The sequence below is a fragment of the Drosophila teissieri genome, chromosome 3R (assembly GCF_016746235.2).
Source record: "Drosophila teissieri strain GT53w chromosome 3R, Prin_Dtei_1.1, whole genome shotgun sequence".
NCBI lineage: Eukaryota > Metazoa > Arthropoda > Insecta > Diptera > Drosophilidae > Drosophila > Drosophila teissieri.
The window spans coordinates 26,837,225-26,863,525 of NC_053032.1; the positions used below are offsets into that span (position 1 = coordinate 26,837,225).

At 46.4% G+C, this 26,301-nt stretch overlaps 2 protein-coding genes across 3 annotated transcripts in view; both read right to left on the reverse strand.

Annotated features, from left to right (window-relative positions):
• LOC122622429 (kin of IRRE-like protein 1) overlaps positions 1-26,301 on the reverse strand; it is a 56,467-nt gene that overhangs the window by 19,103 nt on the left and 11,063 nt on the right. For both annotated transcript variants that reach the window (XM_043800850.1, XM_043800849.1), the window contains exons 2-6: positions 4,958-5,085; positions 1,413-1,653; positions 1,153-1,296; positions 679-873; positions 85-233 (exon numbers count right to left, since the gene is read on the reverse strand). In XM_043800850.1, coding sequence (XP_043656785.1) covers positions 85-233; positions 679-873; positions 1,153-1,296; positions 1,413-1,653; positions 4,958-5,085 — 857 coding nt within the window. The remainder of the gene's footprint in view (positions 1-84; positions 234-678; positions 874-1,152; positions 1,297-1,412; positions 1,654-4,957; positions 5,086-26,301) is intronic.
• Positions 12,845-13,768, reverse strand: LOC122622432. The gene is made up of 4 exons (XM_043800852.1): positions 13,670-13,768; positions 13,549-13,617; positions 13,365-13,493; positions 12,845-13,309 (listed from the first exon to the last, which is right to left on the reverse strand). The coding sequence occupies exons 1-4, from the start codon at positions 13,700-13,702 to the stop codon at positions 12,929-12,931; spliced, it is 612 nt and encodes a 203-aa protein (XP_043656787.1). The 5' UTR covers positions 13,703-13,768; the 3' UTR covers positions 12,845-12,928.

Genomic DNA, 26,301 nt, shown 5'->3' on the forward strand with positions numbered 1-26,301 from the left:
TCTCGGCCCGGAGCAATTTCGGAACAACATAAACAAGATGGGCGGCAGTATCCGCATCCTTGGCTGCAACTAAGCTAAGCTCACCTGCAAGCTGGCTATCTCGGAGCGTCCTGCCCGCCGCCAGACGATGCTGGCCGGCGGATTGGCATCGGCCACGCAGCGCAGGACCAGGGCATCCTTGTCCTCCTCCAAGTCGATTTCCGGTGAGCCAATTAGACGGATGCTCGGCGCGTCTGCCGAGAAAAACAGAAACAGGAACACAAAATAGAAACAGAGAAACGGAGACGGAGTCGTAGACGTTCAACTTGGTTAGGCAAAACAAAAACAGCAATTGAAACTGCAGAAACAGCAATGGCAGCAGCAATGGCAGCCGAGCAAACAGAGTCAACAAGCCGGGCGAGTCCTGCCTGGCATGGCCACGTCCATTGGGACAAGTCAACTCTTGAATTGCTCGGCAAAACAGGAAATTACAGCAAATTGTTGTTAATTTAATTGTTACAGCTTTCTGTCTCCGATTCGGATTGGGATTGTGATTCCACTGCCACACTTCTGTTGCTGTGCCACTGCTTAGATTGCCTTGCCAACGGACCCGGACTTCGAATGAAGCCACTTTGGTGGCCCGCATTCAGGATGCAGGCGCTGTATCAGAGTTTTGCATATCGCTATCGCAACACTCACATTTCACGTCCAGCCTGGCCTCCACCACCACCGATTTGGCCGTGTAGGACTCGTGGTAGGCGGCGCACCGCAGTATATCGCCGTGGCGCTCCCGCATCGCCGACACCTGCACCACCGAAGTGGCCGACCAGGTGCGTGGATTATCCGGCTCGGTGGCGTTCATTTGCGGGTGGATGGGCGAGATCTCCTGGTCGCCTGGGGATGAGAGAGAGAGCAGCAACAAATGGGAATTAATTAACATTAACAACTGCCGCTGGACAACGACAGCCACGGGGTTTATGCGGCATGCGGCACCTTAACAAAATGCAGTTGGGTTCAAATATAACATAAAATATTCATTTGTGCAAAGCAAACTATAAATTTTTACAATATATGCAATTTGTTATATTTAAAACATTTATAATTCCCTCTATATGTTTGCCACACAAAATGGCAACATTTCGTTGCGTGTGCCCGCCCAAGGAATGCACTTACCCAAAAACCATTTGAGAGTTGCCGGCGGATTGCCGTAATGCGAGATGCACTTGACCGTCGCCAGGGCGCCGGCGTCTGCGGTGATGTTGTGTCCTGGCGGCACGTGGACCGCCTCGTACTCGAGCCTCGGCCGCTGTGGCGCCACTGCAAACAGAACGAGAGTGTCCTTGGCAATTAAGTCTCGAGGATAAACGGTGTATTAAGGTTCATTTTAGCATGTCCCCTTAATCGATTCGAGCATTCGGCTGCGAGCCACTTACCACGTACAACCAGGCGCACCGGCTGGCTGGTGAGCGCATCCTGGGTGGTGAAGTCACTGGCCGTCACTTGGCACTCCCACAGTCCGTCGTCGAAGTCCAGGGTGGCGGAGCGGATCCACAGGGAGCAGTCGCCACCGAGCTGCACCGGCGGCGGATGGAGGTCCAGATGCAGGACATTGCCATTGTCGCTCGTCGGCATACGTGAGGCCCATTCGTATTTCTTTGTGTAGATGCCAACGGGCTGCGGGTGAGCAAATGGATTGGGTTAGTTACACACAGAAAAAAAAGGGTAATTATACAAATTTGTAATGTATTTTTGCGGTATATTTGTTTCCTCTCCTATCAAGCATGGTAAAGGATGAACATATTAAGAACTTAAATATTTATCCCTGTGTCGATTGAAGAAGGATGCGGATTCGCTAAGGATGGGAACGAAAGCGATGATGGCGTTGAAATGAACTGGGCGTCGTCTACGACATGTTTAGCATGTTTAACTTTTCGATGCAGCCAGGCGTATAATTTGTGCTCCGATTTGGTCAAACATTCACAGACAAATCGCCGAGCACGAGCAAATGGAGAGGAGGACACACGGCGGTGTCCTCACCCGGAATTCCAACCCCGAAATTCCGCAGCCCAGTCCGCCCACGAGCACTTCTGCCCAGCCGCCCAACCACTACGTGTCATTTAACTCCATTTCCATTGCCAGTCGACGTTTCAGTCGCTGCTGTCTGTAAATTGGCATTAGTTTGTTTGCTAATTGGAAATTAAATTACAATTAGTGATCTCTGAGCGTGGCATCGTTCGCATTTAAGTATTTATGGGAACGGACCGTACCCCCAGAACCCCCAGAAGTGAGCAGAACTGAGCTGCCTAATTGCATTTGGGCTTTTAGTGTTGTCTGACTTGTCCGTGGCATAATGGGTTAAATTAATTGCTACATTGAGTTTGTGCCATGGCATAACAATCGCTTAAAACGAGCACACAAATGCAGTAAAAGAAAGCGAAAGCACATGCAAGTGCGTAATCTAATCTCGGCTGTCCTGCCATTTGATATTTAATGCCTAAACTTGCCCAAATGGCCACAAATGCATTTTCTTTGTCCCATGCTGATAAAATAACGTGTGACATGCATTTGACCACCTTGAGTTGACTGCCAGCTGACCAGCCAGCATAAATACAGTATCTCTGTTTTATTAAACAGCTTGCGGCAGGCATGCAAGTGAAATGTCTGCAGATACCATGCCATTTGACTCTCCACTGACCTTACAAAGGCCACAGGGAATAATCAATGCCCAGTCGCTGGGGACCAAGGGTTAAGTTAAGTTTTGCGGGCTTTGCGGCAACAAAAAATATAAGCTCAATGGGCGACTGAGCTGCCAGCTGCCAAACTGGCTGAAAAACAATTTCAGCATGGGAGATAAAAAATCGAACCGAACAAATATTTGGCTCCGGCCCATTGATGCTGCCATTGCTGCTGCCAAAACATTCTCGAATCGATATTCGTATCGCCATAATTCCTTGCATATTCCAACTTCAAAATGGATACGGCCAGCAACAACTTTCGGGGCAAAACTCCGGATTTTCAGCCTAGGCATCCGCATCGCTGAGCTCTCGTTGTTTGCCTGCGAAAAAATGTGCGATGCCCAAAATATACTTTTATTCAAATGGCTGAGCTTGGCTGTTGATACTCATACTCGCATACTCGACTATTCTCCATTTGTGCTTCGAAATTATCAGGAAGTGCATTGCTGGGAAAACACAGATGAGGCATGGATAGAATTGAAAAATCTTCCACAGACATCCTTTGGCCAAATTAGAATGCAGCTCGGGAATGGACATAGCCGCATCCCCATCCCCATCCCCATCTCCTATTTTTTTCTTTTTGAGACAGTCGATTCCAAATGTCGCTTCTTATGATAACTACACGTAGAATGTATGGCCAGAACTATTCACCAAAGTGGAGGAAATTGGGAAACGTTAAGCACACATGGGAGAAAAGGAGGGAAGTGGAATAAGTATGCAAAAATAAGAAGAATTTTAAATGAAGCCCGAAACAGCAACATCAGCATGTTTGTGTGTGTGCGACGCTCGATGCATGCAAATGCTGTTTGCCTCGTCCTGCGTCCTGCGTCCTTCGTCCTTTCGGTGCCTTCGGTTCCTTCAACTTGTTCGAGTGGAGACACAAAGCATGTAAACATTTAAGTATGTGATGCAGAGCGAGAGTTTGCGATGCGCAGCATATGAAAAAGGACATTTGAAATGCTTTCTGATTTTTGTCATACAATGGCGTCGGACTCCCGTCCAAAGTCCCAGTGTGCATTTGCATAAGCAACTGCCATAACAAGTGGAAGGGCAGGGGGAATGGCAGTCACTGCGGGGAGTGGCAAATAAAAGTTATGCTTCAAACGCACACAATTGCCCTGAATAACAAACGGCAACAACATATTCCATATTCCCTTCGCCGGGAGCTGATCCATAATGAGGCCACTTTGGATTGGTATGCAAACGAAGTCGTTCCAGATCATCTCAACCCGCCCGCGTTGGCCACAACAAATGGTCAGAACGCAAATATGAATTAGGGCCGGCAGACATTTTCGATTATATACAGTATTGAGCAGTCGAAACATGACTTCCACCTATTGACAAAGATAAAGGGTTCATGTTCCATCAAATTTCAGATTGAAATGCAAAGTGAGTGCTACAAAATACTTTAATTAATCACTGAGAACAATAAGGCAGAGCAAACAGAGCCATTTGTAGAATTAGTTTAATGGTCGCTGATGTTGACAGGCAAAAAGGGATACATACATTTAGCTGAAACTTTGTTAAATTTCTAATGGTTTGTAAAACTTAATTTGCATGTAACAAAAAACAAAAAAGTAAAGCCCTGGGCTGAAAAAAACTGGGATCAGCGCGAAATTGCTGCAAAATAAAATGGCCAGCGTGACAGCAAAAGCCAAATCAATTAAAACAAAAAGTGTTTTATTTGGCGAGGGATCTACTGCCAAACAACCAAAGAGAGCGAAACGATATTTTCATGTTTGCGCTGAAAATGAATGCGCATAAAAGCGAATGTGGCGCATTTCGCCCCCTTAGTCCTTTGCTGTCACGCACTTTCGATTAAAAGTTGCGCTGGCCAGTGTTCTAATCAACGGCGAACAATGCTCCCAGGTCCTGTGACCCCTGACCCCTGACCCTTGGCCTCTTGTCCGCGTCTGCGTCCGCATACACGGCCAACTTTCATTATTGACTCGTCCTGGCCAGGGTGTAAATTACATTCGCCACATGTGGAGGCCAAAAGAACAACACTTAATTGAACCGCAGGACGCGCCACGCATATGATATGAGCTTTCTAGCTAGGACACGTCGTTGAGCCTGTGTGTGTGTGTGTGTGAGTGTGAGTGTGTGTGTTGCTGTGTGCTAGTGTGCGAGCAAAGCTCGGCTGTTTGCGCCTGGGCGAGAGTTTTGGCCAAGTTATGAGTTTAATCAAAATGTTTATAAACTGGAGCCATCGATAGATGGGCTCGGTGGGCTGATATAATTACCTTGTTATCCTTTTGCCAGGAGCACGTGCCACGCTTGTCGATAACTTTGCATGTGAGCAGCGTGTCCTCGGCGGGATTCACCTCCGTGTATTTGGGCTGCTCCGAGAATCGCTGAAATCCCTCGATTCCTGCAAGCAAAAGAAAGGATGGCGAGGTGAGAAAATGGCGGATGGAGAAATGGCCAGAATGGCAAATGGAAAAAGTGGAATGCTGGGTCTGTCATTTACATAAACTACTTCCGCCGAGGGTTCCGCTTCCGTTTCCGGCTCAGACCGCTGCGCATGTAAGTATGCTACCATTTCGTAACCCTTCTATAAAATCGCTGCCTGCATTTGTCACGACCTCACACCAATGCAGTGTCCCTCTCTCCCTCTCTCCCCCTCTCTCCCTCACACTCTCACACACACCGACACGCGGGTAATTATGAACGCTTCACAAAATGGCGGCCATTTGCTTATCTTCACACCCCTCATCCCCCAGACATGCATGTTTGTGTGGGTGTGTGTGGGTGTGTGTGTGCGCGCTTCTTTCATTATCATTTGGCCGCTTTCTCCGCGCTTTTTTATTTTATTTTATTTTTGTACGCGCAACGGAGAATTTATGTTAATTGCTGGCATGTTGAATATTTTCTCCGCACTTGCACTCAATTACACCAATTACAGGTTGAAAATTACACGCGCTGCTTGCTCAAGATAATGGATGTGGGCTGTGGGCCGTGGAGGGCGTGGTCCACAAGTTTGGGTTGCCTAATGATAAGGGAGCTGTGCGTAAGAGCCTGCTGAGAAATTCCACTTGCCTAAAAGCACCGACGATAACTCAAGTGCAAAAGGCTTATTAGATGAAAATGCTGTCCTTGAATTCATCCTTGAGAGCTTAAGTTTTAATTGGGAGACCTTTCAAGAATTTATCCATGAACTATTGCTGTTATACATATAAAATTGCTATTTTCCTACCATTATTAAATTAAACACATAATAATCATTTCCTTTATCTTGCGCTCTGCAAGGAACTCAGCCAGTTGGTCAGCAGGTCGTGGCCATGGCTCTGCCTCGATATCAAGAGGTCAAGGATTAATTGAAGCCTTTTGGCTCTTTAATTGCTGTTTGCGTAGCCAATCCGCACTTGTCATCGCTCACAATGGGCCACCGTCGCTTTTCGGCTTTTGTTTGGCTGTCAACTTGCGCTTTTCATGCGTGTTTGGGGAGTTTTCCCGCCAGGCGGATGTGCATAGGTATGGGTGTGGGTATGGGTATAAAAAATACGGTTGGTCTTATTGCGTGCGTTGGCCACACGTGACTGCCGTTCGTCCGTCGAGTTTCCGTCTTTTCCGACGCCAAATGCTACACAAACTGGATATATACTCGTATATACTTGTATATCCCTATAAAATGGGCGCATGGAAACATTCGCTCACGCAATGATTTATTACGCGTGATTGGCGTGATTGCCACTTTGCTGCTTTATTTCAGGCTGCCCCCACGGTGTCGCCGGTTCCGCTTTTTTATCGGGTTTCGTATAAATGGGCTTTGTATTTCAATTACACAGCGGAGTTACCCAACTTTTGCACTGCCTTTTAAGTGCTGCCTTGCTTTGCTGTGCATGCGAACCTGACTTATGAAACTTGTGAGGGAATTCCGGCCGGGCTGTTTAATTTCTGCGTGACCAAACAAAAGTCGGCCCACTTAATTGAAACGCATTTTAATGCAAAGATTTGCCCCGCCGGAAAACCACGGGCAAACAAAAATAAAGCGATGCCGCAACAGCGAAAGTAAATAAAACACAGTGAAACCGCCGCCGGCTATTTGCAGGGCAAATAAAAATATTAAAAATAAATAAGCAGTAGCAACGAAATTTGAGCCTCGCCCCGCCTGAGAGCCGTAAAGGAAAAGTGCCGCCCCAGCTGCGCTCGTCGTCCTTCGCACGGGCAAGGCAAATAGACAAGGATCCGGATTCCGGAGCCAGCTGCGATTGCAGTTTTAGCTGCCCGGGCTCTTCGCTCCACTTTTCCGGGTACGGGTCCGGGTCCCTGTCCGGGTTTGGGTTTGGGTTTTGGGCTTGAGTTCGGGGGGCAGGACGAGCACGGGCTTCAAGTGCGTGCCGCTGAGTGCTGCTTATAGGATTGTTTCAGCTCCTGCAGCACGGCTCGTGCCGTGAAGTGCCGTTGTTGTTTAGCCTGTTCCTGTTCGTCCTGTTAGTCCTGTCTGTCTCTGTCTCTCTCTCTCTCTCTCTGCCACTCTTTCCCCCTCTCTTTCTCTCCCGCTCTTCGGTCCATGTTTTAAGGGCTTTACGTGCCTGTGCACAGCCAGCAAGGATAACAATTACTCTAGTGGCATGTCCACCATCTAGTGTTTCGCTAACTGCTGATGCTTCCCAAAGATACCCTGCATGGCCAGCTAAAAAATGGCATAATTGGTGAAGGCAACAGTTTTCAAATTGAAATAATGCAATGGTTTATACCTGATTTAAAAGCGCTTTTGATAGAAAAAGAAATGAATTTTATATATTGCTTCACAGGGTATCCATAATGCAGTGCCATTCGGCATTCATTAGAATTGCTTGTTTTCAATTGTGTAGCGGTTAAATAAAAGCCTGTTTAAATACATTTTTGTGTTATTTTCCCCGCCCCTTTGTGCGCTGCGTATGCCGGTCTGAATTTATAGTTCCACCCACTGCCCACTGCCCACCGTCCAGTTTCCAGTTTTCCGGCTCTTGGCGCTCTCCAATATGTCAGACGCACATTTCGGTGGACCGCCCCCATCTGAACGTCCATCCCCATCCCCCTCCCCCTTCCACTTCCACTTCCGTACCCGCATCCCCATCCCTCAAGCTGTCTAGTGCCGAGCTGCTCTTGCTGTGCTGCTGCTGTTTACTTTTGATGATGCATTGCAGCGTAATAATTTCACGTAGACGTCCACGGCACGCAACAAACGACAAATGGCCAGGGGAGCTACACTGGTCGAAAACTATTTTCTAGTTTTAGGACACAGTTCTTCCAACGAAAATATTATATTTTTATGCTTTTTTCATGACAAACTGGATGAGTTCTTTCAAAACAATACCTAACTCGCTCGAATTACGCTGCTCGGCATCCTCAACTTTATGGCTGACTTTTAAGTGCATAAACCGACAGAAAAAAATCCAATGGGTCAACTGGTCGCGACCCGGCTCTTAGCATCTGGTCAGTTATAAAATGCTGTTTGGGCTCTTCAGCTGCCGGCCCACAGCGACATTACTCATACGCAACGTGGCCCGGGGTTTTCTCTTGCCAGCAGTTTAACATGCCAAGAGCATAAGGAAACTGGCGGGAATTTAAGAAATATTCCCACCGGCAGTCAAGGTGCTTTGAGCTCCCACTCACACACTTACGCGCACCACGCCCCCTTTGGCACACACACACAAGCCCACACAAAAGTCCCCATTCACCTCACACACTTCGGCTTTGTCGGCAATCAATGAAAGCAATTTGTGAATCTCTTGTGCAATTCGGCGACATACAAACGAGCTCAAGGACACACACACACACACACACACGGACAAACACAAATACAAGCACCCGGGAGGATATTCCGGGAAAGGTATTGGCAGTTGCGATGAAAAATCTTGTATGCAAATCAAATATGCAAGATGATTTGTAAATTTTTCCAAATGTATTACATATAAAACCCAGCAGCAGCCGCAACAACAGGATTCTCCGGCTTAAACTTTTTAAACCTGTTCCGCATCATCGACCCATCCGCAGCTTTCTATCCCTCGTAGGTGCTAGGCAAACATGCAAGCTGTGAGGATTATAAAAAGTAGCAAGGAAAGGCGACAGGATGAGGAGGCGAAAAGGATAGCCCCGACAAACAGCCAGCCAAAAAAGGAAACAAGAAATACAACCAAATAAAGGCAGCAAACAAATCTCCCCATCCCACACACACACGCAAACACACACACACTTAGTCAGATCCCTTTTCTTTGCTCGCATGTTCGCATGCTTTTTGTAGCTGTTCAAAAGTCCTGCCACCCACTTTCCCCTCCCCCTACGACCGCCTACTTAGGCATAATGATATATTTAGCTTGCCAAGTGATTGTTATTTGATATTCAACAGATTTCTGCTCTTTGCCGACTTTGTGTCTGCCTTTCTGGATGGGCCACGCCCTGCAGAGGTTAAATCGATGCGTGCTTGTATTATTTCATGAGTTGGCGAGCATCTGTAACAGCGCTTCAGGTTCCTCTCGGCCAACGTTGCGAATGCGTAATGTCAGGCGCCAATTGACCAGTCAGCTGCATGTGGACGGTGATTTGTAAACTGACAAAATAGCCACCTTACACCCGAATTTCGGATAGACAATGGATGGCACGTTTTGTCGCTTATATTTTCCCATATTTTCATAGCTCATTGATTGCGGAGCGAAATGGCTTGGAACGGTTCAACCTGCTTACCCTTGTCCCATTTCTCCCATTTCTCCCACTTTTCCACACACTTTCATACTTTCCCTGTTGTTTGACACTCGAAGTTTATGCATTTATTTGTAGCAGGCCGTCGAGCTGCTGAGTTTGCCCGAGTCGTTGATTTATTGTATTGTACTCGCTGCCATTGTAATATTTGTGTCTGAGTGGACCACTTGAGTGGTGTGGGTGTGTGTGGGAGTGTGTGTGTGTGATGTGTGTGTGTTGTGTGTGCGGATTCATATGGCAGTCAAGTGGGCACTCGAGTTTATGTATGTAATTTTTATATAATTCCTAGGACCGCCTTCAACTGCAGTCGCCGCAAAGTTTCATTTGCTTTTATGGCCCACTTAGCACCATTAATGTCTATGGCCATCGATCACGAAACTATGGATTGCGTTTTAAATCCAGCAGGAGACCCAAAGCGAAATTGGTGGCCACATATTTTGCGATGGCACAGCACTAAGCTCCCACTAAATATGCAAAAAGGCGAAAGGGGGAAAAGGGGAAAAGTGGAAAGGGGGAAAAGGGGTTTTTCCACGGCAGGCTTTGGCTGTCGCATGCGAGGCAATTAGAAGCGGAAAGCCAAAGCGAATGGGACAGCAGGCAAAGGAGGCGGGCTGTGGGCCAGGGTCGGGATCGGAATCGGTAGATAACACCCCATCGGAATTGTGACAAATACGCGGCAGTAACAATTCATTTAGATAAATCAGCCAGAGCCAGACAAATGAAGCCATTACCAGGGACGGCCCTGCCATTCGTGACCTGTTCGAGTGCCATAAATAAGTCATTTAAAAATAGGCCTAGGCCAAGTTCTGGACTTGGCCAGGCCAACAGCATTGGCCAACAACATTGCAGCAGCAATCAGGGCTGCCATTTAGACGACTGTTTATGCCCGTGACAAACAATGCCACTCAATTTCCGGGTCGAGGCAATCCTTGTTGCTTATTAATTAAACTGATTAAATTGCACGTTGCGTGCGGCTGGCACTTTCATTGATTGGCCACCGATCGCATTCGGACAGGGAGAACTTCCTGGGCCAGGACCAGCACTTTGTCCCAATTAATAACGCCTGCCAAAGTTGGAGTGTTGATAATCACAGTCGTCGCAATAATAATAATAATCATAATCAAGCCAAAGGCTGGCGCAAATTGAATTATTTCATTAGGTGCCGAGTGTGGCTGATGTTTGGCTTGACTGCTGATTGAGGCCACACTGGCTGATTGACTGATTGAGGGATTGACTGATTGATTGATTACATTTAGTCGCAGCAGTTAAGGCCAGTTGATCTCATGAGCACCCTCGTGCAGCGCGATGAGCTCAGTTAGCTGGCTGCACTCCATTATAATAACTGGTTGCATAAAATGTGTCCCATCCGGAACAACCATCCACCCATTTTACATTCTGCATTGTGCCAGGACTTGAGCACGTTGTTCCCATCTTTCAGCTTCCCCGTGGCGGAGTACTCCTGCTCCACCCCCCTTCATCCCGCAGCTGTTCACTTTGTTGCTCGTCTTTTGCAGGCACTTAATGTGCTGTGCCACCCACCCCGCCCACTATCTCCGTTCCTGCTGCTCCGATGGAAGCGCTCCGATGGAAAACAATGCAGTGGGTACATGGCACATGGAATGACAAGCAGACACAGGCGAATTTCAGCACGGAAGCGGAAGTCATTGTTGTCGCACAAAGGCGAACGCGTCGCAATTATAATAATTTTGATTGCACGCCGCCAGCCCAGCCAGCTTGTTATGGTGGTTGGTGGTGCAGTGGTGCAGCGGTGCAGGATCCTGCCTGAATTATGCAGCCCGCCAGGCGGGACGAGGACGAGGAGAAGGACCTCCCAGGGATGAGGAGCACACGTGCCTCACTTTTGTACTTCCCCGTCGCTATTATGGTCCTTTTTTAATTACGAGTGCTAGACTACGTCTGATGGGAGTGTGCAAAAAAATCAGGGACTGTGGTGTGAGCCGAATTGAGCCACTCTCGGAGGCATCATCACCATCACCATCATCATCAGCAGCGAAGTCTTCTTCAGACGCCTGGCCATCTCCTGTTGGTTGGCAATACCCAACTAATTAGCTACACAAATAAGCAATTAACTGGAAGGGGGGGCTGTTGGTGGTCACTTAATTACACAAATTATTTGCCACAAAAACCTCAGACTCAAAAGCTCCGACTCGAGTGCACTCAAGGACATGCAGCTAACAAAGCAGTCCAGCTGTAATAAGGAGCTATGAATGTGTGAGATCTTCTTCAAGTGGGTAATAGCGGTGTGTGTGTGTGCCTGGTCAGCAGTTTGACCATCAGAAAGAAAGGAAAACAATTTTCTTGAAAGCTTTGATTTGACTAAGTAAACTGGCAAATCCCGGAGAGCCACAGACAACGAAAGGAGCAAAGGCGGCCAAAGGATACGGCAAAAGGGAGACAACTATCATTTGCTTTTAATTTGACTCGAGGGCGTAATTAAAGAAAAATGCCAAGCCAAGCCAAGTCAAAGTCCTTTGATTGTCGGCCCGGGGCATCCAGTGTGCCTCCCTGCCAGCTTCTTCTCGGCTGGAAATGCAAATCAGTTCAGAACTGGATCCACTCCCAGCCAGAGAAACAAACACGGAGCAGCAAGATGGATTTGGCAGGAGGGCGAGGCCAAAGGAGAGAGGGCCGTAATACGTTAATTGTTTTAAGAAAACAGGCTGAGACTGCACGTCTTGAAGGACATAAATCCCGTTTAACCTGACGCTGCAAAGCCAGACACATTGGCTCGCCGAGGACCGAAAGGGGGTGGGGGAAGGGCCAAGGACTTGCTGGCACAGTCATCCAGCTAACACATAAATTCTGCTCCTTTATTCCAGTTGCATAACATGTCCTGCGACACCGACAAAAAACACAGTGAAACCACCCGAAGACAGACCGACAGACGTGTTATATATAACGGCAACTTTTGCTGCTGACTTGGCTAGGCAAATGTTGCCCTAGCAAGTGATCGAATAGGGATTACTCATCATTTTTAGATTTCACGTAGTGTCTTTAAAAGCTTTTCGACATTAAATATTATAGGATAAAAACATTTAAAAGCGTTAAATTCTTTTTAAATCTGCTTATGTTAATCCTGCAATTATGTCGCAACCAACTAATCCTTAAATTGGGCATACCCGTTCACACTGCAAGTAATGTGCATGTGTTAAAAAAAGTGTCAAAAAACTAACAAGTTTAAATAGTGAAAGAGGGGCTCTTGGGGCGAGGGGAGCTGGCAGCAGCAGACGAAGTTATGCAAAGTCAGCAGAGGACATTGACATGCGAGCAGGTCCTGTGTGTGTGTGTGTGTGTGGTGTGGTGTGTGTGTGTGTGAGTGTGATTCAATTTGCAGTTGGGACAGTGCAGCCAGGAGCAGAATAACCCACACCGAGGACTTCACAGTCAAATTGCCATATTTCATCTATGACTTTTACGACTCTTTCCTTTATTTCTCAACACATTTTAGCAGGTCCCGATGGAAGTTCTCACAGGATACGTGTGAACTTTCGCTGATTTCAGGTTGATGCCTAGGCAAGATTGCTTTCGATATCCCCGACGCACTGGGTGAAGTATTCCCTGGCCAATCGGCACTCCTCGCTGTCCACGTAGAATTCGCCGGGACACTTTTGCATGGCATGGATGCGGATGCATATGGTGATTTGTAGGGCAAAGGGGTTGCAGGGTTCCTCGATGAATTCAACATCGGGCAGGTGGAGAGTGAATCGTCTGCCGTGTGACGATCGGAATAACTCGCATTTCCGATACGCATCCACCAGGAAGGGAATCGATTCATTCTGTGGCTGGGGTGCCATCGTCTGCAGGTTGATGCGGATGTTGGCCAGATCCAGGCGAAAGGGCGGATCGATTTCGATGTAGCCGCTGCCTATGTAGTTGCACTCCTCAATGCACTGTTTTCGTAGGATAAAATGTATATAGTTGGGTTTGGCTATACTTCCAGCTCACCATATTAATCGTGTATTGTTCGGCAAAGTTGAATTTTCGGTGCGCTGGCAAGTTGAGGGTTTTTCTACATTCGGCATTGCCTTTGTCTAAGCTGGGACGTGTTAGCTGACAGCATTTGATGGATAAGTCCTGGCAGGATATGCAGAAGTAGCTTTCTATGTTTTTGGTTTTATGATTTACATACTGCGGCTCTTTTCCTCTCCAATTTGCAATTCATTTCGCAGTTGATCAGGTCAAAATACCTGAGCAGTAGCTAAACCAAAGTAATCAACATATATCCGATTTATGGCAACGCTTTTACTCACGACTATGGAAAATACCAGCGACCCAGGGGACATTGCGAAACTGACTGAGGCATGAAACTAATTTGTTTTCAAATGAGACGCAACATTTTACAATTAAAACATGCTTAATTGACCATGATGAAATTAATTATTTATATTAATCACCGTTTTTGACACCATCAATACCTGCTGCGCTGAAAAAGTGCTCACACCATCGCGACCTCGTATAACATTCATATGTATCCTGACAAAAGTGCAATCCAATACGTCCGAGCCGCAGGGCTTCTTGATTAATTGGGTTGGCACGCCATCAGATTACGTATACGTCACGTTGCCAGCCTCAAGGTCGAGCGACTTGGCTCGCTGCGAGTTAATAAATTGTTTGGCGTTGTTAACTAAATTTTGATTGCCCCGGCGGCGAAGGACAGAGGCGTTGCCGCACCCGCACCCGCACCCACACCACTCATTTCTTGATTTATTGATATGCTAATTGAGTATTTGCACGTTGCTCGCCTTTTCGTCTTTTGGTCCTTTGGTCCTTTTTTAATGGCTGAAAGAGTGCGTCGGCGTGTGGGTTTCGGTGGCCATTGGAAGTTATGAGCCATGGCACGCCATTTGCATGGCAGCGTGTTGTTCAAATTAATTGTAAATGGTTGTAATTTGCTGTTGCCGCCGCTCGCTTTTACAGTTTAATTGCAGCTTAAAGAAGCGAAAGGGGCAAAAGGGGCGAAAGGGGCGGGGCCACGAACTTGGACCTTCGAGTGAGAAGCGGGCAGGCTTAATTAATTTATGGCCATGGCCGTGTGCCCTCCGCTTAAATACACGTCATTTGAAGTTTGAGCGTGTTTAACGCGACGTATGAGTGATTTATGTTGATGGAGTGCACATTAAGCGATGTTGAGGCAGTTAAACTGCCAAAGGGTCATCAATTGAGTTGATGTGCAAGGACTTATGTCGAGGCCTTGGCCACGGTACCCCCATCTCTTCTCTTCCCCACTTTGAGCATTGTGCGTGCCCACAATGTCCTTGTCGATTCCTCTCCAAACCCCCTCCCTCCCCTTTCTCGCAGTGTCTGCCCGAAAAGCGGCTTACCTCGCTTTGTGAATAGCCGACGGCTGTATAAATAACATGTTTATGTATAATGGAGATTTTTGTGAATTAATGGCAATACAAATACAAACATTTAAGCCTCCTGCTGACAGGCAAGCGAACGCGAATGAGTCGTATTTTCCCGGGGGACACCTAGCATAATTACTTAAATACAAGAGGGAAATATTAAGCTTTCTCTGCTCGATTTTTGCTAGGAAGAGTCGTGATTCCTAATGAAATTATTATGCCTACATTCCATACTCTTCCTGTGCGGTATACCCATTTTTTATGCAGACCTACATATTACATGAGATTAATGATAATTATTTAGAAAAATAAGATGAGAAGTAAAGAAAAAAATATGTATGCTTTGCTTAAGTCGAAAAGAGTATACAGTTTTCGTAGTAATTTTCCAAAATATTTCCTACGCCAACTCCTGGTTAGTTTGGCACGCAATTTAATTATATCTGCAGGATTTTTCCCTCACCACCAAGCTACCCCGGTTGTGTGTCGAAATTAGTAGGAAATTGTTAATGCGATAACAGATTTTCCCACAGAGTGTGCAGCATGTAAAGCGTCTTTTAGCCCGGTTGGCAGGCAACTGTGCATAAAGGGCCCAGCGGAGTGTGTGGGTATTTTTATTGTGCCAAAACAGATTTAAGGTAAGTTCGACTTTAAGCAGAGCGGCAATCTCGCTGACTGGAGGGAGTGGGAGGGACGTGAGAGGGGGGCAAGTGCGAAACGCCAGAACATGGCACATAAATCGTTGGCAGCTCACGAGAAAGTAGAGCTCCGAGAGCTGAGAACACGTTAGCAAGTGAGAAATTCCATTGAAAATGCATTTGTGGCGAGCGGCGTGGCTGGCAAAAAAGGGTGGAAGTGGTTGGATTTTGTTGGCAGCTAAATTAAAGACGCAACTCACGTGGTTGCTGGCCAAGAGGGGAGGGGCGGGAAGCTGTCTTCCCTCACCCCGATCCGCACATAAATCAGTTTTAAATGCGTATAAATAAATTGGCCAGCAGGTGGGTGGTGGCTGGTGGGTGGTGGATGCCACACAAGTGGGTGGTGCACTCGTAGCCACTGCGGCCGGGCGAGGTCATGGTCTCCTGCTAGCCGCAAGCACAACTCGCAGCTTAATCCAAACACTTCGTTCTGACAATTTATGCGCTTAGGTTGCCAAGGGAGTGTGGAACAAGGCAACACAACTGAATGTGTCGCCATGTTTGTCTTGTATCTTGGCTGCTTAGCAGCGACTTGGTTATTTATTTAAGCTCGGGATACACGGAACAAAACTATGCGTACTGCCAAATGTTGATAAAATAACATCAGTAATTACAGGAATAAATTGAAGTTTAAACTTGATGTACTGCCTCACATGCCTTTAGCTGAGAACCACGATGCAGCTGGGCATAAATAATATTTTCAGCCGTGAAGATTTTCCTTTGAGCTTCCCAGTCCACAGACTCATCTCATCCACTTGGCTGCGTTTAATCAAAGGGATTTTCGTTGCAAAATTCAACTAATTTACTGTGTTAACATTTGGCTTTTTTTTTATTTTGGCAGTACAATATTTGCCTTTTCGCTGCCGAACATCCGAGGGGCCTTATTGAAATTTCATAGTCTAATTTTGGGCGCAAATTAAATTTTAATTACGCGCCGTTTCCACTTCCACATCCCCTTCCTCGTCCTTTTCCGTTCCTGGTTGGCTTTTTGCAGCTCGATTGGCTTAATTGGAAACGCTCCCTACACGTATCCTGTGTGTGGGTGGAAATGAGTGTGTGTGTGTGTGTGGGTGTGGGTGTGTGGGCAGGCACTTTGATGCCTTTGACAACATTTGTGTTGGGTCCCCGGAACGCGTCATTAATTTTTAACCCTTGCCCTGGCCATATTTCCACTCGTGGCAAACAAGATTAAACCATTTCCTCCTGGCACGCAGACATTTGGGCGTCCCTCATATAACAAATACACTCGTATGTGCCGCTGCACATATGTAGTGCTCTTATACGCAACCAAAACCAGCAGCCGAAAAATAACAGAATTACCCGCTTTGATGATAAGTAACACACATCATCCGAGGTATATCGTTTTTGCACATGTTTCGGTTTCTGTTTCGGTTTCGGTTGCATTCCATTTGGATGTCGTTCGGCGATGGGAGTGGGTAAGTGTATTCACTTCAAGGATTTGAGATTAAAATGAATTTCATTTGGCTGATATTGGTGTTTATTTTGCAGCAAGGATGTTAATTGCCAGCCGGGAACTTTCTGTTTGCATATGTCTCATTCGCCTGCATTGCTCTTAATCAAGTTTCTTTTTTATCGAATTAAACAAATTTGTTTCTAATTTGGGACACAGAATCCGGAGCACAAGCACAAGCAGAGCCCTCAGCTCAACCATTTCGGCAGTGGATCATATTTGCCAGCAGTGGCAGGTCCAACGTTTGGCTATTTGCATAGCTAGGAATTGGGGATGTAAACTGCAGCTGAGGCGACTGCAGATGCACGAACTTCATCAGCAAATTAAATCCTTGCTCCTCTGGCAGGGCAACCTAAAAAGCAGAGGGCTTTGAACTACATGTGTGCGTAGCTTGCCCCTATTGCGATGGGGATATTCGGTGACAGGTGCACATTTTTCCCCAGTGTGCCAGTCATAATTATATTCAAATGAAGACAGAGACACCAAGTGCCATGTCAGTTGCACTTCATTAAATCCGGAAAAAAACGACGGGAAATTGTATGACAGGGTGGAAGTAAATATGCAAACTTTTCCAGTGCTCGACTAATGAATTTCAATAAAAGTTTTTCGCTTTTCCGCTGGCGCCATTGTTGAGCGATCTATCACGCATTTCCCGGCCGCGACGCTTTCCCAAACCGCCGATGCCCCGCTTTGCCACTATGTTGACATTGACAAGTTGGCAGGCGAAGCGAAATGCAATCAATATCCAATATTTACATGTATTTCGTACTCCAATCCCCTCCCCCCGCCCCTTCTGCAAAATTGAAATGCAGCTGCAACATAAAATAGATGTCAATTTCGCTGGAACTGACAACAAAACAAATTGAAAAGAAAATAGCCAACGGAGCATCGGGGAGCGGGCTAATGGGTAGATAAGCTCACACACACATATATATATTTATACATACACACCTTCCGTTTTCCGCCCGCATAATTGTAATCAGTGTTTACAATCATTTGCGCCATTTCCCCCAGCGAAACGCAGCCCGAAAGTTTGCAATCCCCCGAAAAAAGGAGCCACTACCACATGCAGCTCAATTGTAGGCTGACCTCTGACCCCTTCCTTACATGTGTTTGCACTCGCAACCGAAAAATGGCAGAAAGGGTTAAAATAACGCGGAGAGTGTTCCAAAAAAAAAAAGAGCGAGGACCAGAGCCACTAGTATGCAGCAGCTTCAACATAAAATTTTACGAGTCGTTTACACAAATAGCAACACTGTTGCCAATAAACGCCGCCCCCACTTCACCACTTCACCCTCGGCCCCACTGCCTTGTGGGGCCAGCACCTTTTTTCCCACCCCCACCCCCATTTCCCACACCCACTCCCCCTCTTCATCCACCGACAGAGTCCAAGAGTGCTCGTTTTTGCAATTTTTATATTGTTCCAAAATGTTTTCGTTTCAACGCTCTTATATTTATTTTGCGCAGAGAAAAAATTGCTTGTAGCTGCACACCAATGCATTGGAATTGTAAAGGGGCGGCGAGGGGGCTGCTGGAGTGTGGCTTGAAGTGGGTGTGTGGGTGGGGTGTGAGGGTATGCGTGTTGTGTTTGCTAAAATAATGGATTTTTATGCGCATTTGTTTGCACGATGTCGGCGACGGAAGTGGCGGAACAGGATGAAATCGGAGGGGGGGACTGGTTCGGATGGCTTTGTTCTCGGCGGCGCATTCGCGAAAATGATTGGGAAAATCAGTAAAGTGAAAAAGGATGGAACAGCAACAACTGCCTAGCGAAGTTTGAATACGCTTCGGAAGGAAATCAATTCAAAATATTACGTTGGTACAAAATGAAATAGGTTAATTGCAGTAATGCTTATAAAATCAGGAAGCAAGTCGCTAAACTCCTTATTTAATGTTTTCTAAGCTGAGTAGTGATATTTTACATATAATATATAGAGACATAATGTTAGCATTTCAAATTTAACAAACCAACAAACAAAGTTGTCGGAACCATTCCTTCACAGAGAGTATTCAAATAGTACGTGGCAGCGTCGTAAAATTCATACACATGAATCATGTGCTCGTGGATCCTTGAACGTGCGTGTGAGCGTTTACATGGCTGTGTGGGTGCGGTGGCAAACAATTGAATGCTTATAGCATTGACTTTTGATTGGCATTATGGCCGGAACCGAGGAGTGGTTGTGAAAACCAAGACAGACAGCAAGTGATTGGTACAAGGCAATTAAATATTACGCATACGCACCGTTATCGCCACCAAATGGCAGCAGTTGTGCCCTGAAAGGGTTTAGGAAGCATCTTCAACCTCGCAACGACACTTCAGGCGAATTGCAGGGACGGCAATGCAGATGCACTGCAGTTGGAAGTGGAAGTGCAGAAGTGCAGAAGTGCACGAGTGCACGAGTGCACCGACTAAGCGCAGTCCAGGCAAATATTTGCCGGTGAAAAACAAGAGAGCAGCAAATGAAAATGGCAAACAACAGCAGAGCAGGGCAAAAAGGACGAGTGGCTGAGTGGGTATTACGGATGCACCCGCTGTTAACACTCAGTTCCGAAATGCGCTCACGTTGCGAAAGCATATAGAAATAAACTTCAGCCTGAGCTGCGGATGATGGCGAGGAATGGGAAATTTACGTGTAAGCTCAGTTGACTTAAGTCGGTATCTTTATTTCGAGTATGCGAGGGCTGGGTTGCTTGGGATATGGGTTGAGATTTGTTAGCCCATTTTTAGTATTCGCCGTTGAACTTATTGCAACAAATTCGGAAACGAAAATCTCCTTGAAGGAGCAACGACCGCAGATCATAAAATAATATTTTATGGCCAACTCGACGGCTGCTGTTCATAGACAGGGCACAAAGTGATAACGGTACACACTCCCGCACACACACACACAAAGCTAACAATAAACTACAAATGGCTTCAATGCACATAAAAGGCATCCCTCGAATGTGTGTGAGTATGTGTGTGTGTGTGGATGGGTGTTCACATGGATACACTCGTTCATATCCTCACTTTTTGGCATTTTTAGCGTTACCTTTTTCCCGACGCTCCCGTCCCCAGTTGCCTTTGTCAACGATGTCGTTTTGTGCGGCTTTCACCTAGTTTAACTCACCCCTCCCTCCGTCCCCCGCTGTCCCCGTGCCCAATCTCTCTCACTTTGGTGCTCTGTTAATAGTTTGCCTTGCGGAGGGGTGAGGCGGCAACGAATCCTCGTGCCCCTTTTCTTTCATTTTCCCCAGTTTTTATGGGGAATTCGTTCGCGAACTGCTTTCCTTGGCTCTCCCAACTCCATCTCGCTCACTCTCACACTCGCAGTCGCACTGACTGACTTTCTTTTTATTTGTGTGTCACACAGTTTGTTGTTGCCATTACTTTTATTATTTTTATTTTCTCGACAGTCTTAGTGTAAGCCTTTCCCAACGAGCCAGTGCGTTTGTGTCATTTTGTCACATAGTTTTCATGTTTTATTTAGCCATGTCTGACAAGGAACCACGCACCACGCACCAGGATCCGATGTCCTTTCTAGCTACGTACTCTACGGTCTGCCCCCGTTGGCAACTGTATACTTTACAACTTTGTGGCTGTTCGACGCCAGAACGCACCTCACTCATATTTTTTATGGCCCCCGCTGTCCAGAGATATCTCGTATTTCTCCGCTGGGGGGGCGGGGGGAGGGGCCATGTCTAGTCCACGCCCAGTTTTAATTACTTATCAAGTTTTAAATGCCCGCTTTTCACAGCCAACTGCCTTTTATTGGGTGGACATTCGGCTCGCATTGTTTGTCTCGTTTTATGTCCTGGCCGGTTCCGCTCTGCTGCGCACTCTGTCATAAAATTGTTAATGTCCTTTGGCGTAAAATGGCTTTTGAATGGCTGGGGCGGACGGTCCGCGATTACGGCTGGCATTTCTCTGCCTAATTAAATGTTAATTTCAATTGATTGTCCTGATTTCGCAGATTCCGACCCGCACATGGGGGCGGGAAACCAAGCCAACAAGCTCTCGAGTACATAAGTCCTTCAGAGGGCATGTCGTATTCTAGTTCTTGGCAAGGACTCGCCATCGTCGTCGTCGTTGTAGTTGCAGTCAAGTTGTATTTAAAAGGATTATGCACTTGTGTGTGGCTCTCAGACCGGCTCCGTGCCGGAAATGCATTGTAAGCAGTCGTCTTGCTTTTCTCTCCGCTGCGAAGATAAATTGCCCTTCAAGTGCAAAACAATTGAACTGACAGCTGAGCACAACACGGAAAAAAACCGCAGCAACTAAGTGTAACAGCTTTCTATTGCTTGTATCAAATATATATTTTTAAAATCTCTGTAGATATATATTCGTCTTTAAATGATATATATACTATAGCAAAATACCAGACTGCTGAAGTTTTGGTATCTTAAAGATAGTTATCCTTTTTCTAAGTGCAAACAAGTGACACTAACTCTGCGACATCTTGTTGAAGGTGAAGTGGAGTCGCGAGGAAAATAGGAGCAGTGCGAGATGGCAAAAACAATTGCAGTACGAAAAAGTTTTATTGAAAAACATTTTAAATGTATAGAAGTTTGTTTGGCCCTGCTGCTCCAGCCCTGACCCTTTTGGCAGGACTCTGAAGAGAAAGTTTTAGCGAGTACTCCACTCTCAGAAGCGGGGCGACATTATTCATCATATTGTCACACACATGCTGGGGGGTGTCCTGATTGCAGGGATCCCAGTTGGAGGAACTGGCCACAGTTGTCGGTGCATTTGCCAGGATCATTGGAATGGCCATTTGCATTTCCATTTCAATTGGAAAAGCTTTCGCCTGCAAACATGAATTTCACATGGAATTTAATTTGATTTGATTTTCATTTTGATTGCTTGTTTTTTGCTGACTTTTAACATTTTCCGATTAAATTAATTTGTGCAACCAAGGCACAAATTTCCTGTCTGCCACAGAGCTTAATTTATGTCGTCCATTTGCCGGAATCCTGTTATTTTCGATGCTCATAAATTTTTCCGTCTAAACATCTGTGCATCATTATTTATGTGCATACGCATGTGTCGAGTGCCTCGAGAAATCATTGGGCTTAGATACATCTTACCATGGGTCTATTTTATTCTGCCGCTTGTCGGCAATTTGTAGGCCGTACCAAATACCGATCAACATGAACTACTTTTCGATTTACATGCTGGACCTTTTGCTAATCCTGCAACCAACTCCATCTACGCCATCTACGTTCGGTTCGGTTCTGTTCTTGGCCACATTTGCATTGTGCCCCAGCCATTGTGTGTGTGTGTGTGTGTGTGTGTGTGCATGTGGTTGATACTCTTTCAGTTGGCAGTCACCAGTTACCCACTGGCGGTTGCGGCACTGGTTTCCATTTTTGTGTGTTTTCCTTGGCCTCTCTCTTGTTGGCATGGCATTTGGCCAATTGTGTGGCATCGGAACCTGCTGAGTGGGGACAAACAAGATGGAGCCCCGGCGAACGGCAAACAGACAGGACGTGGGCTTTCCTTTTTGGCAATCGCAATGCCGTTATTGTTATTCCTTGTTGTCCAAGGCCGAGCAGTTTGTTTGTGTGCCGGAATACTCGTATACTCATATACTCATATACTCATTGAAATGCATATCGAAGGGTCAGAATCTGTTTCCCTTGCTTGTTATTCTTCCGCTTACAACCTCTTACGCCTGCTCCGTAATCTTTTCCACTTCGCCTCAAAGACATTAATAAGGCAGAGATAAACTAAACGAAAAGAGCATTAAAATTTACTTACTGACTTAACCGACCATAAACACAACTCCACCCAGAGCTCTGCAGAGCGGCCAAAAACAAAAAGGGATAACATCTGACCTACTGTAGCACACTTTACGGCTGACATTTGGTGAAAAGGGGAGGACAGGTGGAGTGGACACGACCATAGCCACATGTTAAATAGACGCCGCGTTGGAGCATAAGCTCGCTTTTGGCCAGAAATCCCTTTTAATAGCAAGCGAAACGTAACGAAACGAACACGTAAATGAGCCAGCACATTACACATACGCACCGTGGACGGGGGAAGCATTATGCACTCGCTTTTGCCGGCCAGGAAAGTCCATTTGCTCCGGCGATAAATTAACAACAACAACCCAGCGAAGGGGGGGATTGAGTCAAAGTGCCAGTTGGCCAGTTGGCCAGTCGGTCGGCGAGTCAATGAGTGGAGTACTTAATGGTACGAAATTGTACTTTGCTTAATTACTTGGCCACTGATACCACAAACACAGCCGCACACAAGGACACATATATAGCACACAGCACACAGCATATAGCATATAGCACACAGCACATAGCACATAGCACACAGCTCACAGCAAAGCTTGTATGTCATTCATGCGTCGCAACGTAGTCGTGGGTGCCGTAAAAACAACTTTACGTATTTCGACCGAGCTCGTAAACTTAAGCCAGTGTGCGCTTTCGTGTGTGTGTGTGGGTGTTGGCCTTGTTTACGACCCACCTCCTTCAGGTTGCCTTCCTGCTGCTGCTGGGGCTTAAATAATTCCTAACCTAGTATTTAATTGGCACGCGTAAGCGATGGCGTTGCGCATACGCCATGTATGACATTTTAAATTGTTTATGAGCTGCCCGGGGCTGACTGAGCGTAAACTGCGGCCAGGGTGACAGTTAAAGGTTTTGCACCAGCACACTAGAGCCACCACCACCACCACCCAATGGTTAATAGAATAAGGTCCTGACTGCCTGCCAGCCAACCAGTTAATTGTTGGGAGAATTGGCGCTGCCATTGGAAAACGCGCTGGTACTTCCTGGCGCTGTCATGATTTGCTTGGGGCATTCGGGTTATCACTTTGGGTTAAGTGGTTCTGGTTTAATTGGCAAAGTTTTTGGCCAGCAGCAGTAGCAGCCGGAGTAGCAGTCGCCTCACAGCCCGCTTGTTGCGCCCCACATCCGCTTGCGTTTAGCAGCGGTTTCCGGCCATTTTCCACCCTACAAAACCCTGTGTGTGCAAATATTTGCTCGCCAAACCGAACGAGGGACGAGGGGCAGGGGGGTCACGGGTCAGGGGTCACGGGTCATGGGTGTGGAGGTGTTGCTGTGACATTGTTTGTACATGATTTGTTATGTGAAATGTACACACGAGAAGGACGCCGGCTGTCTGTGTTTGTCGAGGGGCTCGAAAATATTTTAATAATAATCATGCAGTGCATTAACTCGGGGCCGCCTTGTAATTGCATAATAACAATGTTCGTTTTCTTGTTTGCCCGCCGGCATCACATCAATTTTGCGCTCGCTAAACCAACAATGAAACTACGCAGGACCTTCCCCAATTAGGACATTGTGTGTGTGTGTTGGTTGGGTAAATTATTAAGGCCTCATTGCGTGTCACTACTGTCCGTTCGATTGTACATTGTGCCATTTTATTAGTTTCGAAATTTGGGTTAATTAAAAATTTATTTCGTAGTATTGTGCTTTGCTCTGATTACCCACACACACACACACGCACACACACTCGCACACACACAGACGAAGGCATACATTAGAGCATTCTAATGACCATGTGTGCCTGCATTATGCCGTATGCTCATTGCATATGCCCATCCCTTGGCAAATGTTGCGAAATGCAATCGATTTTGCATTTCGGCCAAATTTATGTCGTTTTCATATGGAAATGGCCTTCGGGGGCGACTGGGTATGCGATTGGGCTGGGTGCACTCTTATCGGGGTAATTAATATGAATTCATTGCAAATGTGTTGCATACTTAAGAGAACCGGGTCGTTACAGGAATAGGACATGTCCATATTTATGCGATCAATTTGCCTTTGAATCCCGTACAATGCTTAAACATTACCAACTGCAACTGCAATTGCTGCTGCAGCTGTAGCTGTATATGGAGAGCATTTTCCAGCAGATATCACAAATCAGCAATGGCAAAGTAAACGGCTAACAAATATTTATAGCGAACGGAAGCAGCGAGCCGAGGAAGTGGCAGTGGAAGTGGAGCGCCTGCAATATTTATTACAAGTTGCATTCAGTCAACAAGCACAATGGCTGCCAGGCGAAAACAAACAGCTGAAAGCAAGAGCACAGCAGTCTATTGCCATTCAAGGATCTGCCCCGCCAGTCGAACTTGCAACCTTCTAAACCCCCCAACTCCCAACTTCCACCTCCCATCACCCAGCCACCCAGCCCAATCCAGTCCAAGCCGATCCATTGCGAGCCGGGGCGGCAGTGCAGTGGAGAGAAATCATTTAAATAAAAGTCAATGTCATGCCATGTAACGAAGACAGCGAATAAATAGTCGCAGTCGGAGTATCAGGCACTGAACTGTTCCCAGACATGCAAAAGGGGGTTTAGCTACGGCATGGGCTTCTTGGGGGGCTCTTGGCAAGTGGCTGGCACGAGCCAAGCCCAAGGAGAGGCCAACGACTGGGCCAAGAGACTTGGTAAACACGAGAAATATGGGGCGTATGTGTAATATGCGCGACAGCGAAAATTGTATAAGAAATGGGATTGCAGAAGCAAACCAAACCGAAGCGAGGCGAGGCGGTCGTCGCTAAATAAATGTCCTCCCACACGGGAAACAAAGTTCATTAAAATGTTTGGCAAGCAACTTAGTTTTTTACCATAAAAAATCAAGTTTTAAATTTAAGAAGTTAAGAAATTAAAGCAACTAATAAAGAATAACAATGAGCTATTTCTTGAATTTTTCTCGCTGTGCAGCTCCTTGTTGTAGGCAAAAGCAAAAATCTCGGTCGAGCTGAAGGACATTTAATTTGGCATAAAAATGAGCCACGCTGACAGATGGCTCACAGATGATGGGGGAGTGGGAAGGGAGTTGCCTCCTTCCAGGTAGTCCTTTCTAACAAGGATGCTGACGTAGCAACGGGGAAGCGGGAAGCGACCGCACGACTGGGTTCACCGGGTCCAATGTATTTTCATTTTATAGGCTCATTAAATTACGCTTTATTGCCGTTAAAATAAAATATTATGTGATAAAAATAACTGCTCTTGGGCAGAACGAGCGGCGAAAGGTTGTCGGGCTTAAGAGCCCGGCCATAAAGCGGCGAAATGAATAGAGCACATCTATGTGCTATGTGGCGACTGGCCATGTGGTCTGATGCATCCTGCACTTCCTTTAATCTCACACAGCATGCGCAAAAATTGCCATCAAAATGTGGCCCGTTTGGCTGGGCAAATCTAGTTTCCATGTCGACCCATTTTGGGCGACATGTTTGCCGGGATAAATTTATTTCTCCGCTTTCACGCTTTTTCGTTGTTTTTAATTATTCCACTTTTGTTGTCTGGCCTGGGACTTTTTCTTTCTGTTTTTTGGATTTTGTCGGCTTGTCACATTTGAATGAAATGAATGAATGAGCCGGAGGAGCCAAGGGGCTGCACTCTGCCGGCACAG

What these genes read in the sequence shown, in the direction of transcription:
- LOC122622432 (XM_043800852.1), bottom strand. Translation starts at nt 13,702, where the DNA reads ATGTCCCCTGGGTCGCTGGTATTTTCCATAGTC. An exon ending in CGCTGGTATTTTCCATAGTC is followed by an intron (nt 13,618 to 13,669) that starts GTGAGTAAAAGC and finishes ACTTTGGTTTAG; the next exon opens with CTACTGCTCAGGTATTTTGA. An exon ending in TGGAGAGGAAAAGAGCCGCA is followed by an intron (nt 13,494 to 13,548) that starts GTATGTAAATCA and finishes ATATCCTGCCAG; the next exon opens with GACTTATCCATCAAATGCTG.